At 48.6% G+C, this 18877-nt stretch overlaps 1 protein-coding gene across 1 annotated transcript in view; it reads left to right on the top strand.

Moving 5' to 3' along the window:
- The window catches only part of LOC147120737 (SNF2 related chromatin remodeling annealing helicase 1-like), a 107865-nt gene that overhangs the window by 43096 nt on the left and 45892 nt on the right, over positions 1 to 18877 (top strand). The window contains exons 5-8 of the mRNA XM_085986970.1: positions 2464 to 2514; positions 6219 to 6402; positions 15730 to 15880; positions 17403 to 17564. Of these exons, the coding sequence (XP_085843096.1) occupies positions 2464 to 2514; positions 6219 to 6402; positions 15730 to 15880; positions 17403 to 17564 (548 nt within the window). The remainder of the gene's footprint in view (positions 1 to 2463; positions 2515 to 6218; positions 6403 to 15729; positions 15881 to 17402; positions 17565 to 18877) is intronic.

Genomic DNA, 18877 nt, shown 5'->3' with positions numbered 1-18877 from the left:
CACTCTCTCCCTTAAACCCCAATAAATCCCATCCCACACTCTCTCCCTTAAACCCCAATAAATCCCATCCCACACTCTCTCCCTTAAACCCAATAAATCCCATCCCACACTCTCTCCCTTAAACCCCAATAAATCCCATCCCACACTCTCTCCCTTAAACCCCAATAAATCCCATCCCACACTCTCTCCCTTAAACCCAATAAATCCCATCCCACACTCTCTCCCCGACACCCCAATAAATCCCATCCCACACTCTCTCCCTTAAACCCCAATAAATCCCATCCCACACTCTCTCCCTTAAACCCCAATAAATCCCATCCCACACTCTCTCCCTTAAACCCCAATAAATCCCATCCCACACTCTCTCCCTTAAACCCAATAAATCCCATCCCACACTCTCTCCCTGACACCCCAATAAATCCCATCCCAAACTCTCTCCCTTAAACCCAATAAATCCCATCCCACACTCTCTCCCTTAAACCCAATAAATCCCATCCCACACTCTCTCCCTTAAACCCAATAAAGCCCATCCCACACTCTCTCCCTTAAACCCAATAAATCCCATCCCACACTCTCTCCCCGACACCCCAATAAATCCCATCCCACACTCTCTCCCCGACACCCCAATAAATCCCATCCCACACTCTCTCCCTTAAACCCAATAAATCCCATCCCACACTCTCTCCCTTAAACCCCAATAAATCCCATCCCACACTCTCTCCCCGACACCCCAATAAATCCCATCCCACACTCTCTCCCTTAAACCCAATAAATCCCATCCCACACTCTCTCCCTTAAACCCCAATAAATCCCATCCCACACTCTCTCCCTTAAACCCCAATAAATCCCATCCCACACTCTCTCCCTTAAACCCAATAAATCCCATCCCACACTCTCTCCCTTAAACCCCAATAAATCCCATCCCACACTCTCTCCCTTAAACCCCAATAAATCCCATCCCACACTCTCTCCCTTAAACCCAATAAATCCCATCCCACACTCTCTCCCTTAAACCCCAATAAATCCCATCCCACACTCTCTCCCTTAAACCCCAATAAATCCCATCCCACACTCTCTCCCTTAAACCCCAATAAATCCCATCCCACACTCTCTCCCTTAAACCCAATAAATCCCATCCCACACTCTCTCCCTTAAACCCAATAAATCCCATCCCACACTCTCTCCCCGACACCCCAATAAATCCCATCCCACACTCTCTCCCTTAAACCCCAATAAATCCCATCCCACACTCTCTCCCTTAAACCCAATAAATCCCATCCCACACTCTCTCCCTGACACCCCAATAAATCCCATCCCAAACTCTCTCCCTTAAACCCAATAAATCCCATCCCACACTCTCTCCCTTAAACCCAATAAATCCCATCCCACACTCTCTCCCCGACACCCCAATAAATCCCTTCCCACACTCTCTCCCTTAAACCCAATAAATCCCATCCCACACTCTCTCCCCGACACCCCAATAAATCCCTTCCCACACTCTCTCCCCAACACCCAATAAATCCCATCCCACACTCTCTCCCTGACACCCCAATAAATCCCATCCCACACTCGCTCCCTGACACCACAATTAATCCCATCCCACACTCTCTCTCTTAAACCCCAATAAATCCCATCCCACACTCTTTCCCTTAAACCCCAATAATTCCCATCCCACACTCTCTCTCAAACCCCAATAAATCCCATCCCACACTCTCTCCCTTAAACCCAATAAATCCCATTCCACACTCTCTCGCTTAAACCCAATAAATCCCATCCCACACTCTCTCCCTTAAACCCAATAAATCCCTTCCCACACTCTCTCCCCAACACCCAATAAATCCCATCCCACACTCTCTCCCTGACACCCCAATAAATCCCATCCCACACTCGCTCCCTGACACCACAATTAATCCCATCCCACACTCTCTCTCTTAAACCCCAATAAATCCCATCCCACACTCTTTCCCTTAAACCCCAATAATTCCCATCCCACACTCTCTCTCAAACCCCAATAAATCCCATCCCACACTCTCTCCCTTAAACCCCAATAATTCCCATCCCACACTCTCTCTCAAACCCCAATAAATCCCATCCCACACTCTCCCTTAAACCCCAATAAATCCCATCCCACACTCTCTCCCTTAAACCCAATAAATCCCATCCCACACCCTCTCCCTTAAACCCCAATAAATCCCATCCCACACTCTCCCTTATAAACCCAATAAATCCTATCTTACGTACTTCGGATCGCTCTGGGATGTGTTCACTTTCCCCGTCTCCCTGGACACACACTTCCATGCAAGCCACTCTCTGTGGGAGTGTTGATTCTCTTCATGTTGTCCCTTGAATGTATTGTGATTCCTTTTTAACCCATGTTTTTGCTGTCATGTAAAATTTCTGAGTTTTATTCTCCAGCTCAGTCTGAATCAGGGACTGATGCCCATCTACTTTATTCACTTGTAGATATGAAAACCAGAAGGTGGAGCTTCCTGTTGGAGGATTACAGAGGCCTGCGTGAGTACCGGAGCACCACGCGCTGTCCATCCATTGGGGAAGGTTTAAACTAGCTTGTCGGGAGGATGGGCAGCAGCATATAAAAGAGAGACTTGCATTTATATAGCACCTTTCACGACCACTGGACGTCTTTACAGCCAGTGAAGTACTTTTGAAGTGGAGTCACTGTTGTAATGTGGGCAATGTGGCAGACAATTTGTGCACAGCAAGCTCCCACTAACAGCAATGTGATAATGACCAGATAATTTGTTTTGGTTATGTTGGTTGAGGGAGAAGTATTGGCCAGGACACCGGGGATAACTCTCCTGCTCCTCTTCGAAATAGTACCATGGGATCTTTTACATCCACCTGAGAGAGCAGACGGGGCCTCGGTTTAACCTCTCATCCGAAAGACATAGAAACATAGAAGATAGGAGCAGGAGTAGGCCATTCGGCCCCTCGAGCCTGCTCCACCATTCAATGAGATCATGGCTGATCATCCAAACTCAGTACCCTGTCCCTGCTTTCTCCCCATATCCCTTGATCCCTTTAGCCTTAAGAAATATATTTAACTCCTTCTTGAATATATTTAATGAATTGGCCTCAACTGTCTTCTGTGGTAGAGAATTCCACAGGTTCACCACTCTCTGGGTGAAGAAATTCCTCCTCATCTCTGTCCTAAATGGCTTACCCCTTATCCTTGGACTGTAACCCCTGGTTCTGGACTCCCCGGCCATCGGGTACATCCTTCCTGCATCTAGTCTGTTTAGTCCTGTTAGAATTTTATAAGTTTAATGAGATCCCCTCTCATTCTTTTAAACTCCAGCGAGTATAAGCGTAATCAACCCAATCGCTCCTCATACGTCATTCCTGCCATCCCAGGTATCAGCCTGGTGAATCTTCGCTGCACTCCCTCCATGGCAAGAACATCCTTCCTCAGATAAGGCGACCAAAACTGCACACAATACTCAAGGTGTGGCCTCACCAAGGCCCTGTACAACTGCAGCAAGACATCCTTGTTCCTGTACTCGAATCCTCTCGCTATGAAGGCCAACATACCATTTGCCGCCTTAACCGCCTGCTGCACCTCAGATAAGGCAACCAAAACTGCACACAATACTGAATCGGTCATTTTCCGGTTGGCAACCAGTAACTAGTGGGGTGCCACAGGGATCAGTGCTGGGGCCTCAACTATTTACAATCTATATTAATGACTTGGATGAAGGGACCGAGTGTACTGCAGCCAAATTTGCTGCTGATACAAAGATAGGTGGGTTAGCAAGTTGTGAGGAGGACACAGAGTCTGCAAAGGGATATAGAGAGGTTAAGTGAGTGGGCAAAAATTTGGCAGATGGAGTACAATGTGGGAAAATGTGAGGTTATCCACTTTGGAAGGAAGAATGATCATCCAAATTCAGTACCCTGTCCCTGCTTTTTAATGGAGGGAGACTACAAAATGCTGCGGTACAGAGGGATCTGGGGGTCCTTGTACATGAAACACAAAAAGTTAGCATGCAGGTACAGCAAGTAATTAGGAAGGCTAATGGAATGTTGGCCTTTATTGCAAGGGGTAGGGAGTATAAAAGTAGGGAAGTTTTGATGCAACTTTACAGGGCGCTGCTGAGACCACACCTGGAGTACTGCGTACAGTTTTGGTCTCCATATTTAAGGAGGGATATACTTGCATTGGAGGCAGTTCAGAGAAGGTTCACTAGGTTGATTCCTGGGATGAAGGGGTTGTCTTATGAAGAAAGGTTGAGCAGGTTGGGCCTATACTCATTGGAGTTTAGAAGAATGAGAGGTGACCTTATTGAAACATATAAGATTCTGAGGGGGATTGACAGGGTAGATGCTGAGAGGATATTTCCCCTAGTGGGGGTATCTAGAAATAGGGAGCATAGTTTCAGAATAAGGGGTCGCCCATTTAAGACGGAGATGAGGAGGAATTTCTTCTGCGGGTGGTGAATCTGTGGAATTCTCTTCCCCAGAGAGCTGTGGAGGTGGAGTCATTGAATATATTCAAGGCGAAGACTAACAGACATTTGAACTACAAGGGAGTCCAGGGGTATGGGGAGAGAGCGGGAAAGTGGTGTTGAGGTCGATGATCAGCCATGATCTTATTGAATGGCAGAGCAGGCTCGAGGGGGCCGATTGGCCTACTCCTGCTCCTGTTTCTTATGTTCTTATGGGTCCTGTCTCCTTGGAGGCGGGAAGGGATTACAGCCACTTAACTGCCTGTTAACAGGTAGATCAGAGGATTTCACCCACAGAAGTGCGGGTTTCCCGAAGGCTCCGAACCCCGCCAGGGTCACCGAGGCGAGTAGTGGGTCTGCGGGGATCGGAGGGGTCCAGAAGTGCACTGTGGAGGTAAGTGATGGGTGCAAGTGTGGAGAGGTGAGTATCTGAGGTAAGTGGAAGGTGTTAGTAAAAGTGTACTTACCTTTGTTTCTTCCTGCAGGCTTCAATCGGTGAGTACGCGGAGAGTCTCGCACTTCTGCGGCAGAGATGACAGATGGCCGTTGCATTCTCCAACGTAACAATCACCTAATTTCTGCAAAAGAAAGAGGTTTGATGAGTCTTGAATTCAAGAACTCATCAAACTACAGAGAATGTCGTGTTTGACAGCTTCACAGAGCTGTCAAGCGATGACAATTCATCTGTCAAAAGTTTTTGACAGATGAAACATCATAGGTTGACGTTCTCTGTAACCGGCTTTCCCTTAATTGGCCCGCTAAACCCACTGGGCGGGGCTTAACAAGGTCAATCAAGGGAAAATAGCGTGGGTTGGTCACAAATCGATGGAGGCGGGACATCGATCTGCCAAGCAGCAGTCCTGCCTCCAACGCGCCCCCATTGTCAAAATCACCCCCTATGACTCTTAAGAGCAGGTCAGAAGCTGGGTATTCTGTGGCGAGTGTCTCACCTCCTGACTCCCCAAAATCCTTTCCACCATCTACAAGGCACAAGTCAGGAGTGTGATGGAATACTCTCCACTTGCCTGGATGAGTGCAGCCCCAACAACACTCAAGAAGCTCGACACCATCCAGGACAAAGCAGCCCGCTTGATTGGCACCCCATCCACCACCTTAAACATTCACTTCCTCCACCACCAGCGTACCGTGGCTGCAGTGTGTACCATCTACAAGATGCACTGCAGCAACTCGCCAAGGCTTCTTCGGCAGCACCTCCCAAACCCGTGACCTCTTCCACCTAGAAGAACAAGGGCAGCAGGCTCATGGGAACACCACCACCTCCAAGTTCCCCTCCAAGTCACACACCATCCTGATCTAGAAATATATCGCCGTTCCTTCATCATCGCTGGATCAAAATCCTGGAACTCCCTCCCTAAGCACTGTGGGAGCACCTTCACCACATGGACTGCAGCGGTTCAAGAAGGTGGCTCACCACCACCTTCTCAAGGGCAACTAGGGATAGGCAATAAATGCTGGCATTGCCATTGATTCCCACATCACATGAATGAATAAAAAAAAATCATTAAAATAGATATCTGGTCATTTATCACATTGCTGTTTATGGGATCTTGCTGTATGCAAATTGGCTGCTACATTTTCTACATTAAAACATTGAGAAAACTTCAAAAAGTACTTAATTTTCTGTAAAGTGCTTTGGAACGTCCTGAGGAGGTGACAGGCGCTATAGAAATGCAAGTTTTTTTAATTGCTTACCGTTTTCCTTATTGTTGACTGGTTTGGTTTGTCTTTCAGTCGAAGACCTGTTGAGGATCTCTGCAGCGCAAGTGGAGCCGCTTCCCCGAGGGATCCTGGAGGTTTTCCTGCCCCAGTTTGAAAAAACTTGTCCGGATCCACTGGAAATTGCGGACGCTGATCTGTCAGATGTCGATTCCAAACTGGTCCAGAGCCTAATGCCGTTCCAGAGGGATGGAGTAAAGTAGGTCTCGGTCTGTTGGTTCTTGTGTTTGGTTCAATCACTGTGGAGAGGGAAGGTTCGGGGAAGGTTTAGTTGGTTACCGGTTTGCTGCAGCCGGTGACCCTCCTGCACCATAGCCAGCTGCTCGTGTGTTAACTCCACCCTCGGGACATGACGAGTTTCCATTACTCACACCATCACCTTGGTGTTCTTTCGACCCACCAATTAATTGTTGAATTACGGATGGTTTGATGCTGTGAATCACAGAATCTTACAGCAAAGGATGAGGCCGTTCGGCTCGTCATGTGTGTGCTGGCTCTCTGAAGCACTCTTCCCTTGCCCTTCCCCATACCCTTTAAAACAATATCATTTTCAAATATTTCTCCAGTTCCCTTTTAAAAGCTAATCTGGAATCTGCTCGCACTGGTTCTGCCAGGGCATCCCATGTCATAACAACCCTACATAAGAAATAGGAGCAGGAGTTGGCCATTCGGCCCTTCGAGCCTGCTCCGCCATTCAATGAGATCATGGCTGATCTTCTGCCTCCACTCCATTCACTGGCCCTATCGCCATATCCCTTGATGCCCTTACTAGTCAGAAATCTATCGACTTCTGTTTTGAATATGCCCAATGACTGAGCCTCCACAGCCCTCTGGGGTAGAGAATTCCAAAGATTCACCACCCTCTGTGTGAAGAAATCTCTCCTCATCTCAGTCCTGAATGGCCTACCCTTTATCCTGAGGCTGTGGCCCCTGGTTCTAGACTCCCCAGCCAAGGGAAACATTCTCCCAGCATCCACCCTATCAAGCCCTGTAATAATTTTGTATGCTTCAATGAGATCCCCTCTGTCTTCTGAATTCAAGAGAATACAGGCCTAGTTTACTCAATCTCTTCTCATACGACAGTCCCGACATCCCAGGAATCAATCTCGTGAACCTTCGTTGCACTCCCTCTATGGCAAGTATATCCTTCCTGAGGTAAGGAGACCAAAATTGTACACAGTACTCCAGGTGTGGTCTCACCAAGGCCCTATATAATTGGAGTAAGACTTCGTTACTCCTTTACTCAAATCCTCTTGTAATGAAGGCCAGCATACCATTTGCCTTCCGAATGGCTTGCTGCACCTGCACATTCACTTTCAGTGACTCATGTACAAGGACACCCAGGTCCCTTTGAGCATCTGCATTCCCCAATCTTTCACCATTTAGGAAATACTCTGCCTTTGTTTTTTCTACCAAAGTGGATAACTTCACATTTATCCACATTATATTCCATCTGCCATGTTCTCGCCCACTCACTGAGCCTGTCGAGATCCCCTTGAAGCCTCTTCACATCCTCTTCACAACTGACACTGCCACCTAGCTTTGTATCAGCAGCAAATTTGGAAATGTTACATTTAGTCCCCTCATCCAAATCTTTGATATAGATTGTGAATAGCTGGGGCCCCAGCACCGATCCTTGCGGTACCCCACTAGTCACAGCCTGGCATCCTGAAAAAGACCCGTTTATTCCTACTCTTTGTTTTCTGTCTGTTAACCAATTCTCAATCCATGCTAGTATATTACCCCCAATTCCATGTGCCCTAATTTTGTTCACCAACCTCTTGTGTGGGACCTTATCGGAGGCCTTCTGAAAATCCAGATACACAACATCTACCAGTTCCTCTTTGTCTACTCCACTAGTTGCATCCTCAAAGAACTCCAATCGGTTTGTCAAACAGGATTTCCCTTTCATAAATCCATGTTGACTCTGCCCAATCTTACTATTAGTTTCTAAGTGCCCAGTTATTGCATCCTTTATAATAGATTCCAGCATTTTCCCAACTACTGATGTGAGGCTAACAGGTTTGTAGTTCCCCGTTTTCTCTCTCCCTCCTTTCTTAAATAGCGGGGTTACATTTGCTATCCTCCAATCTGCAGGAACCGTTCCAGAATCTATAGAATTTTGGAAGATGACAACCAATGTGTCCACTATCCCAATGGCCACCTCTTTCAAAACCCTAGGATGTAGGTCATCCGGTCCTTGGGATTTATCGACTTTTAGTTCCATTAATTTTGCTAGTACTGTTTTTTTACTAATAATTTCTTTAAGTTCCTCATTCTCGCCACACCCTTGGTTTTCTCGTATTTCTGGGAGGTTTTTTGTGTCTTCCTCCATGAAGACAGAAACAAAGTATTTATTTAATTTATCTGCCATTTCCTCATTTCCCCATTATAAATTCTCCCGTCTGACTGTAAAGGACCTACATTTACCTTCGCCAGTCTTTTCCTTTTCACATACCTATAGAAGCTTTTACAATCTGTTTTTATATTTTTTGCTAGTTTGTGCTCTTATTCCATTTTCCCTTTCTTTGTCAATTTCTTGGTCCTCCTTTGCTGATTTCTAAAAAGATCCCAATCCTCAGGCTGACTGCTTTTTCTGGTAACTTTATAAGCTTCCTCCTTTGACTTAATACTAGCTTTAATTTGGATCACTTTTCCTTTTGGGTTTTTATGCCCTAGAGGAATATATGTTTGTTGCAAATTATGCATTATTTCCTTGAATGTTAGCCATTGTATGTCCACCTTCATACCTTTCAGTGTAGTCTCCCAATCTACCATGGCCAACTTGTCCTTCATACCCTGTAGTTTCCTCTGTTTAGATTGAAGACCTTAGTTTCAGATTGGACTACATTACTCTCAAACTTAATGTAAAATTCAATCATATTATGGTCACTTGTCCCTAAAGGTCCCTTTACCACAAGATTATTGATTAGCCCTTTCTCATTACACAGCACCAGATCTAGAATCGCCTGTTCCCTGGTTGGTTCCTCCACATACTGATCCAAGAAACCATCTTGCATGCATTCCAAGAATTTGTCTTCCACACCATTAGTGGTAATTTGAATTGCCCAGTCAATATGTAGATTTATTGTAGAATATGTAGCCCTCTGCATTTATTTATCTTCTAAAGTAATTCTCCCATCTCTTCCTTCATTCTTTTGGTGAGGCTTAAATTGATGCTCTCTGGTTCCTGATGCGCTGACTCACTGACCCCATAACTCACCCCCTGACTCACTCACTGACCCCCTGACTCACTCACTGACCCAGTGAGCAGCCTGCGCGGGACCTTTCAGATTGCTGTGCACTTTAGCAGGAGTATTGCCCAGGGGTCATATCAATGAAATCCCTCATTGCATGAACTGGATGCTGTGATCGGGTTCCTGCCCCCACTTGCGTTTCTCTTGTCTTTTGGAAGAAGAATCATAGAATCTTACAGCACAGAAGGAGGCCATTCGGCCCATCGTGCCTGTGCCGGCTATTTGAAAGAGCTCTCCAATTCCTCCCACACCCCCCTGCTCTTTCCCCAGAGCCCTGCAGTGTTTTCCCCTCAAGTATTTATCCAATTCCCTTTTGAAAGTCACTGTTGAATCTGCTTCCACCGCCCTTTCAGGCAGCGCATTCCAGATCACAACAACCCGCTGTAAAAACATTCCCCTCATCTCCCCTCTGGTTCTTTTGCCAATCACCTTAAATCTGTGTCCTCTGGTTACCGACCCTCCTGCCCCTGGAAACAGTTTCTCCTTATTTACTCCATCAAAACCCCTCATGATTTTGAACACCTCTATTAAATCTCCTCTTCACCTTCTCTGCTTTAAGGAGAACAATCCCAGCTTCTCCAGTCTCTCCACATAACTGAAGTCCCTCATCCCTGGCACCATTCTAGTAAATCTCCTCCGCACCCTCTCCAAGGCCTTGACATCCTTCCTAAAGTGTGGTGCCCAGAATTGGCCACAATACTCCAGCTGGGGCCTAACCAGTGTTAAGTTTAGAAAAACTTCCTTGCTTTTGTACTCCATTTCTCTATTAATAAAACCAAGGATCCCGTATGCTCGGGCGGGGTCGGGAGGCCGGGAGGCGGCGGGGTCGGGAGGCCGCGGGTCGGGTGGGGTCGGGAGGCCGCGGGGTCGGGCGGGGTCGGGAGGCCGCGGGGTCGGGCGGGGTCGGGAGGCCATGGGTCGGGCGGGGCGGCGGGGTCGGGAGGCCGCGGGTCAGGAGGCCACGGGTCGGGCGGGGTCGGGAGGCCATGGGTCAGGCGGCCGCGGGTCGGGAGGCAGCGGGGCGGGAGGTCGGGAGGCCTCGGTTCGGGCGGGGCCAGGAGGCCGGGGGTCGGGAGTGTTGTATCCGTGTGTTAATGGAGACACGGAATGCAGGAGTTGGTTTACAGGTGTTTATTGAACAAAGTCTGGAGGTGAACTAAAAGATACAAGACACTATACAGGCTTATATAGCCCGAGTGGCCACTACCGGCATTACAGTACACAGGGGCTCTTAAAGGTACATACACCACAATTCCTCCCCTTTTAGACAACCAGTACATAATATTTTAAGTAATCGTTAATTAACATGTTTACAAGAACAATAATCTACACATTTGCTGCAGTTAATCAATTATAAGTCAGTCTCTCTGGAGGCTTCCTGACTCGGTCCGGATAACGCCTCGGTGGTGTAGTAGTTTTCGGTGGTGTAGTAGGTTCTTTTGGCAAGGTCGATTTGGCTTGAATGCCAGTGTCGGGTTCATTTGGTTCCAGTATCACTGGATCGGAGGTAGATACTATGGGTATCTCTGCTTCATCATTAGGCGTATAGAGTTGTCCCTTTTCGGATGACTCTATGATCTGGTCAGCATGGCGCCTTATTATGCTTTCTCCGATGTCCACGGTATACATCAGCGGTCCTAGTCGTGTGCAAATAGTTCCAGGCTGCCATTTCTCAGTACGGTAGTCCCGGGCCAAAACTTGTTGACCTATCTGGAAGGTTCTAGTTGGCCTTTCATTCATGCCTTGAAATTGCCAGTTCTCCACGTCCCTTCTGATGTTTGGCTTGATCAAATCCAGCCGGCATCTTAGGTTTCTATTGAAAAACATCATGGCGGGAGTTTGGTTTGTAACCACATGTTGCATTCCTGTATGCAAACAAGAAGTTATCTACCTTATGTTGTAGATTTATGTCTTCATTACCCATGGCCTTTATGGCCTTCTTGAAGGTCTGGACAAACCTTTCAGCTAATCCATTGGTGGCAGGATGGTATGGGGCGGACGTGTAGTGCTTAACCCCATTGTTTTTTAAGAACTTCCTGAATTCTTCGGACACAAATTGTGGTCCATTATCAGAACAGATCTGTTCAGGCAGCCCATTCCTGGCGAATATGGTCCTTAATACTGTGATGGTTTTTTCCGTGGTGGTGGAGGACATCTTTATTACCTCCAGCCACTTGGAGTGTGCATCAACCGCGATTAAGAACATTGAGTCCATAAATGGACCAGCAAAGTCGATGTGTACCCTTTGCCATGGAGATGAGGGCCACTCCCATGGATGTAGAGGGGCTTGTGGTGGGGCGTTTTGGACCTTCTGGCATCCTAGGCAGCTCTTGGTCATTTCTTCGATGTCTCCATCGATACCTGGCCACCACACAAACGCTCTGGCTAGGTTCTTCATTTTCACTCCACCCAGATGCCCCTCGTGAAGCTCCTTTAGCACTTTATCCTGGAGTTTGGGTGGAATCACCACTCTGGATCCACACATCAAGGTTCCTCGGCACACTGACAGCTGTTCTCTTCTTTGCGAGAATGCTGGCAACAGTGGTTCGCCATGTGCTGGCCATCCCTTCACTGTTAAATCGTAGACTCGTGAGAGAGTCGGGTCATTTCTCGTTTCCTTTTCAATGGTAGAATTTGTTACTGGTAGACATTCCACTATGGTTGAGTGGAACATCTCCACTGGGTCCACTGTAGGTGCCTCTTCTACCGTTGGCAACGGTAGGCGCGATAAACCGTCAGCATTCCCATGCTGTTTTGATCTTTTGTATTCTATGTAATATTGGTGTGCCCCTAGGAAAAGGGACCACCTCTGTAGCCTTTGTGCTGTCATAATGGGAACGCCCTTTTTAGGGTTGAATATGGAGACGAGGGATTGATGGTCAGTCAACAAGGTAAATTTTTGTCCGTGTAGGTAATGGTTGAATTTCTTCACCCCCCCACACCAGGCTGAGTGCTTCCCTGTCGATCTGGGCATAGTTACGCTCAGCTGAGTTTAATGAGCGTGACGCAAAAGCTATCGGCCGCTCCGAACCATCAGGGAATCTATGCGATAATACCGCTCCTACGCCGTAAGGGGATGCATCGCATGCCAGTCTGATTGGCAGTGATGGGTTGTAATGAGCCAACACTCCCTTGGACGTGATCAAGCCTTTGCATTTATGGAAGGCACGTTTACAGTCTTCGCTCCATTTCCAAATTACTCCCGTTTGTAGCAGTGCGTTAAGAGGGTGCAGAACAGTTGATAAGTTCGGTAAAAATTTATGATAGTAATTTATCAATCCCAGGAACGACCTTAATTGTGAGACATTTTCAGGTGCTGGGGCTTTTATGACCACTTCAATTTTTTCAGGTGACTTATGCAACCCTTCTTCGTTAATTATATGGCCACAATATGATATTTGTTTCTGGAAAAATTCGCACTTGGGGCGATTTGCTCGTAGGCCCTGTTCTCTCAGCCTAGTGAGTACCTGCTCCAAATTGGCAAGGTGCTCGTTGTCGTTTTCTCCTGCTATAAGGATGTCGTCTAGGTAGCATTGAGTCCCCGGAATCCCTTGGAGGACTTGCTCCATAGCTCTTTGCCAGATAGCTGGAGCTGATGCTACTCCGAAAACCAGTCGATTGTACTGGTACAGGCCTTTGTGTGTGTTTATCGTGAGATACTTTTTAGAGGCCTCCTCAACCTCCATCTGTAGATCTGCCTGTGCCAAGTCAATTTTGGTGAAACGTTCCCCTCCGGATAGTGAGGCGAAAATATCTTCTATCCTTGGAAGAGGATATTGTACCGTGTGAAGGACCGGGTTTACAGTCACCTTGAAGTCCCCACAGATGCGAATTTTTCTCTGTTCTTCAGATTTATCATTCTTCAACGTTTTCTTCATGACCGGGACGATGGGTGTTGCCCACTCACTCCAATCTATCTTGGATAACACGCCTGCCTTTTCCAAATTCTCCAGCTCCGCTTCGACTGCTGGACGAATTGCGTATGGCACCGGCCTTGCCTTAAAAAAACTTGGGAATTGCCGCATCTTCCACTTTTATTGAGGCGGTGACGCCTTTCAAGGTTCCTAGTTCCTGTTGAAATACCTCTGGCGTTGGTCAAGATGTCTTTTAATTGTTCAGGTTTGACGTCATCACTTTTTTTCTTACTGGTCACCGTCAGTGCCTGAATGGAGTGCCAGTCTAAACGTATCTTCCTGATCCATTCACGTCCCAACAGCGGTGGACCACCATCTTGCAGAACGTATAAATACAACTTCTGGATTTCCTTGCCGTTGTATACAACAGGCACCCTTATTTTCCCTCTGGGGTATACTTTCTGCCCCGTATATGTCTTCAAGATAATGGATGTGTCTTTCAAAGGTATATGCGGAAATAGCCGCTCGTAATCCCGTCGACTTATGACGGTCAGAGCTGATCCTGTATCTAGCTCCATTTTAACTGGGGACCCCGCTATCGTGAGGGTAACCCAAATGGTCTGGTAATCTTCTTTGGCAATTACATTATGTAATTTGAGACAGCTTAGTCTCTTGTTTCCGGAGTCGCTATCGCTCTTCTGGTATTCGGAGCTACTGTCCGTCATCATTTGTACCTTTCTGTACTTTTCCTTATTGATTTTTTTTCTGTCAGTGGATTTTTTGTTTCCAGATCGGCATAACGTGCAATGTGTCCCATCTTTCCGCATTGCCTGCATGCTTTGTCCTTGAACCGGCAGTCCCTCTGGTCATGGGTGGATCTGCCGCAGCGATAACATCTCTCGAAACCCCGTGTCATTTCATGGGTGCCGAATTCCTGTGGCTTTTGCTGTATCTCTGCAGCTCCTCTCGCTGCTGCTTCGTATGATACAGCCACACTGAAAGCCTTGTCCAGTGTCAAATCTTTCTCAGAAAGTAGCCTTTTTTGTGTTCCTTCACTTAGGAGACCGCAGACGAATTTGTCTCATAGAGAATCTGCCAGTCCTGCCCCGAATTGGCAGTGCTTTGACAGCTTTCTTAATTCGGTAAGGTAATCAGCGTTACTTTCATCCTTGTGCTGATTCCTCCTGAAGAATTTGAATCGTTCCGCTATCAGCAGCGGTGTTGGGTTTAAGTGCTCCTGTAGGGTATCAACAATCTCCTTAAAATTCTTGTCCATCGGTTTGGCTGGAGTGATTAAGTTTCGTAACAGCCCGTATGTCCTTGCGCCCATCAAATTTAGAAGTACCGATGCCTTTTTATCATCCTTTACTTCATTCGCTGTGCAATATACCTCCACTCTTTCCACATATGTGGTCCAATCCTCTATATCACTATCGAAAGCAGTAATATTGCCAGTCTTAGGCATCCTGAAAATCAAAAATGGTGCCTCCCGCGCTTTCCTTTCTTCCCTGCCGAGAAAAAATGGCGCCTCCCGCGCTTTCCCGCCGCTGCCGCTGCTGACAACGCTGTTCTCCGCGGTTTTTATTTGCACAGATATTTTTAATAGTTGGAGACTCGTTCCCGCCGGACTCTCTGGGACTTTTCCCTCCCTCTGCTTGGTCCGAACGCCGACCTGCTTTGCAGCGCCGGCCGTCTCCCGAGTGCTCCACCCTCCGTCTCTGTTTGCCTCCGCCTTCCGACTTGCTGCTTGGCCCCGCTGCAGAGCCACCCGATCGAGCCCCAGCCCGCCGCCCAGGAAGGATTAGTGCAGTACCTGCCACCAGCCCGGCTAGCTGGTGAAACCACAGTTTTTTGGGGTTTTTTTGTTCTTCGACCTTCGTCTGAGGAATCGATCTTCTTGAGGTGCTGCCGAATTGCAGGTAAGTCCGTTTCCAATTCGTCGCCACTGTTGTATCCGTGTGTTAATGGAGACACGGAATGCAGGAGTTGGTTTACAGGTGTTTATTGAACAAAGTCTGGAGGTGAACTAAAAGATACAAGACACTATACAGGCTTATATAGCCCGAGTGGCCACTACCGGCATTACAGTACACAGAGGCTCTTAAAGGTACATACACCACAGGGAGGCTGCGGGTCGGGCGGTTCCTGTTTGGGGTTAAACCCAGATGGAAGTAATGGGGCAGCAGGACAGAGCGGGGATAGGAAGCTGAGGCTGGTGACGGTGGGGCTTTGCGGGGTGATTTAGTCCCGGCGTGGACGCGGATCATTCAGGAGGTGGTTAGACATGGTGTTGGAGGAGATGGGGTTTTTCTGGACGGATGAGCTAAATGGCCTCGCACACCCTCGCGTCCCTTTGAAGTAAATGCTGTTGTGTGCTTCCTGGTGACAGTGTATTGGTACTCTGTGTCTCCACAGTTTCGCCGTGTCTCGAGGAGGCCGTTTGCTTCTGGCTGATGACATGGGGCTCGGGAAGACCCTTCAGGCCATCTGTATCGCTGCGGTTTACCGCAAGGAGTGGCCGGTGCTTGTGGTGGCTCCGTCCTCGGTCAGATTCACCTGGGCACAGGTACGGGTTGTGCTGTTCCACAGTGGGAGAGCCAGCCACTTCAATTCAGCACCTTCAGGATAGAGGCCTTCAATAGATCAAGCACAGGAATCGCAGCTCAGTGTCCCAGCGAGAGGCAGAGATCAGCAAATCTCAGTATTTACAGGGGGACCCCGGGAGTGTGTCAGTATCACAGGGGGTCCCCGGGAGTGTGTCAGTATTTACAGGGGGTCCCCGGGAGTGTGTCAGTATTTACAGGGGGTCCGCAGGAGTGTGTCAGTATTTATAGGGGGCCCACGGGAGTGTCAGTATTTACAGGGGGACCCTGGGAGTGTGTCAGTATCACAGGGGGACCCCGGGAGTGTGTCAGTATTTACAGGGGGTCCCTGGGAGTGTGTCAGTATTTACAGGGGGTCCGCAGGAGTGTGTCAGTATTTATAGGGGGCCCACGGGAGTGTCAGTATTTACAGGGGGACCCTGGGAGTGTGTCAGTATCACAGGGGGACCCCGGGAGTGTGTCAGTATCACGGGGTCCCCGGGAGTGTGTCAGTATTTACAGGGGATCCCCGGGAGTGTGTCAGTATTTACAGGGGGTCCCCGTGCGTGTGTCAGTATTTACAGGGGGTCCCCGTGCGTGTGTCAGTATTTACAGGGGGTCCCCGTGCGTGTGTCAGTATTTACAAGGGGACCCCGGGAGTGTGTCAGTATCACAGGGGGTCCCCGGGAGTGTGTCAGTATTTACAGGGGGTCCCCGGGAGTGTGTCAGAATTTATAGGGGGTCCCGGGGAGTGTCAGTATTTACAGGGGGTCCCGGGGAGTGTCAGTATTTATAGGGGGTCCACGGGAGTGTGTCAGTATTTACAGGGGGTCCCCGGGAGTGTGTCAGTATTTATAGGGGGTCCCGGGGAGTGTCAGTATTTACAGGGGGTCCCCGGGAGTGTCAGTATTTATAGGGGGTCCACGGGAGTGTGTCAGTATTTACAGGGGTCCCCGGGAGTGTGTTAGTATTTATAGGGGGTCCCGGGGAGTGTGTCAGTATTTATAGGGGGTCCCCGGGAGTGTCCGTATTTATAGGGGGTCCCCGGGAGTGTGTCAGTATTTATAGGGGGTCCCGGGGAGTGTCAGTATTTACAGGGGGTCCCCGGGAGTGTCAGTATTTATAGGGGGTCCACGGGAGTGTGTCAGTATTTACAGGGGTCCCCGGGAGTGTCCGTATTTATAGGGGGTCCCCGGGAGTGTGTCAGTATTTATAGGGGGTCCCCGGGAGTGTCAGTATTTACAGGGGGTCCCCGGGAGTGTTGGTATTTATAGGGGGCCCACGGGAGTGTCAGTATTTACAGGGGGTCCCCGGGAGTGTGTCAGTATTTACAGGGGGGCCGCGGGAGTGTGTCAGTATTTACAGGGGGTCCGCGGGAGTGTGTCAGTATTTACAGGGGGCCCACGGGAGTGTCAGTATTTGTTGGGAGCCCATCAGTGTGCGAGCGCTCGGTCGTAGGTGCAATCTCTGGACTGGGCTAATCAGAACGGCTTTGTTCTTTCTCAGGCTTTCGGCCACTGGCTGCCTTCGGTGGATATTGAGACTATCGATGTGGTGCTGACTGGGAAAGATCGTCTCTCGTCCTCCTGTGTCAGTATCATCAGCTACGACCTGCTCGCCAAACTCAGCAATCAGCTGGCGGAGAGACGGTTCCAGGTCATCATAGTGGTAGGCTGCTACAATCGCTCGCTCTTTTCCCAGAGATTTGCTTCTCAGTTTCTGGCCTACGGTGCAGCACCTGCACGTGTTCTGTCAAACAAACCCAATGCAATACCCACCCCCGGAGACAGACCGCACTGACCCCAGTGTTCGATACCCCCAGAAACAGACCGCACTGACCAGTGTTCGATACCCCCAGAGACAGACTGCACTGACCCCAGTGTTCGATACCCCCAGGGAGAGAGCGCACTGACCCCAGTGTTCGATACTGACCCCCAGAGATGGACCACAATGACCCCAGTGTTGGATACTGACCCCCAGAGACAGACTGCACTGACCCCAGTGTTCGATACTGACCCCCAGAGATGGACCACAATGACCCCAGTGTTGGATACTGACCCCCAGAGACAGAGCGCACTGACCCCAGTGTTCAATACCCCCAGAGACAGACCGCACAGACCCCAGTGTTCGATACTCACCCCCAGAGACAGACCGCACTGATCCTAGTGTTCGATACTTACCCCCAGAGACAGACTGCACAGACCCCAGTGTTCGATACTGACCCCCAGAGACAGACCGCACTGACCCCAGTTCAATACTGACCCCCAGAGACATAGAAACATAGAAGAAAAGGAGCAGGAGTAGGCCATTCGGCCCCTTGAGCCTGCTCTGCCATTCAATGAGATCATGGCTGATCATCCAAATTCAGTACCCGGTCCCTGCTTTCTCCCCATATCCCTTGATACCTTTAGCCTTAAGAAATATATCTAACTCCTTCTTGAATATATTTAATGAATTGGCCTCAACTGCCTTCTGTGGTAGAGAATTCCACAGGTTCACCACTCTTTGGGTGAAGAAATTCCTCCTCATCTCAGTCCTAAATGGCTTACCCCTTATCCTTAGACTGTGACCCCTGGTTCAGGATTCCCCGGCCATCGGGAACATTCTTCCTGCATCAAGTCTGTCTAGTCCTGTTAAAATTTTATAAGTTTCAATGAAATCCCCTCTCATCCTTCTAAACACCAGCGAGTATAAGCCCAATTGACCCAATCTCTCCTCATACATCATTCCTGCCATCCCAGGTATCAGTCTGGTGAATCTTCGCTGCACTCTCTCCATGGCAAGAACATCCTTCCTCAGATAAGGCGACCAAAACTGCACACAATACTCAAGATGTGGTCTCACCAAGGCCCTGTACAACTGCAGCAAGACATCCTTGTTCCTGTACTCGAATCCTCTCGCTATGAAGGCCAACATGCCATTTGCCTTCTTAACCGCCTGCTGCACCTGCATGCTTGCCTTCAGCGACTGGTGCACAAGGA

Source organism: Somniosus microcephalus, chromosome 4, assembly GCF_052327205.1.
Source record: "Somniosus microcephalus isolate GS21.2 chromosome 4, FLI_Smic_1.0, whole genome shotgun sequence".
Lineage (NCBI taxonomy): Eukaryota > Metazoa > Chordata > Chondrichthyes > Squaliformes > Somniosidae > Somniosus > Somniosus microcephalus.
This window is presented reverse-complemented; position numbering and strand designations above follow the sequence as displayed.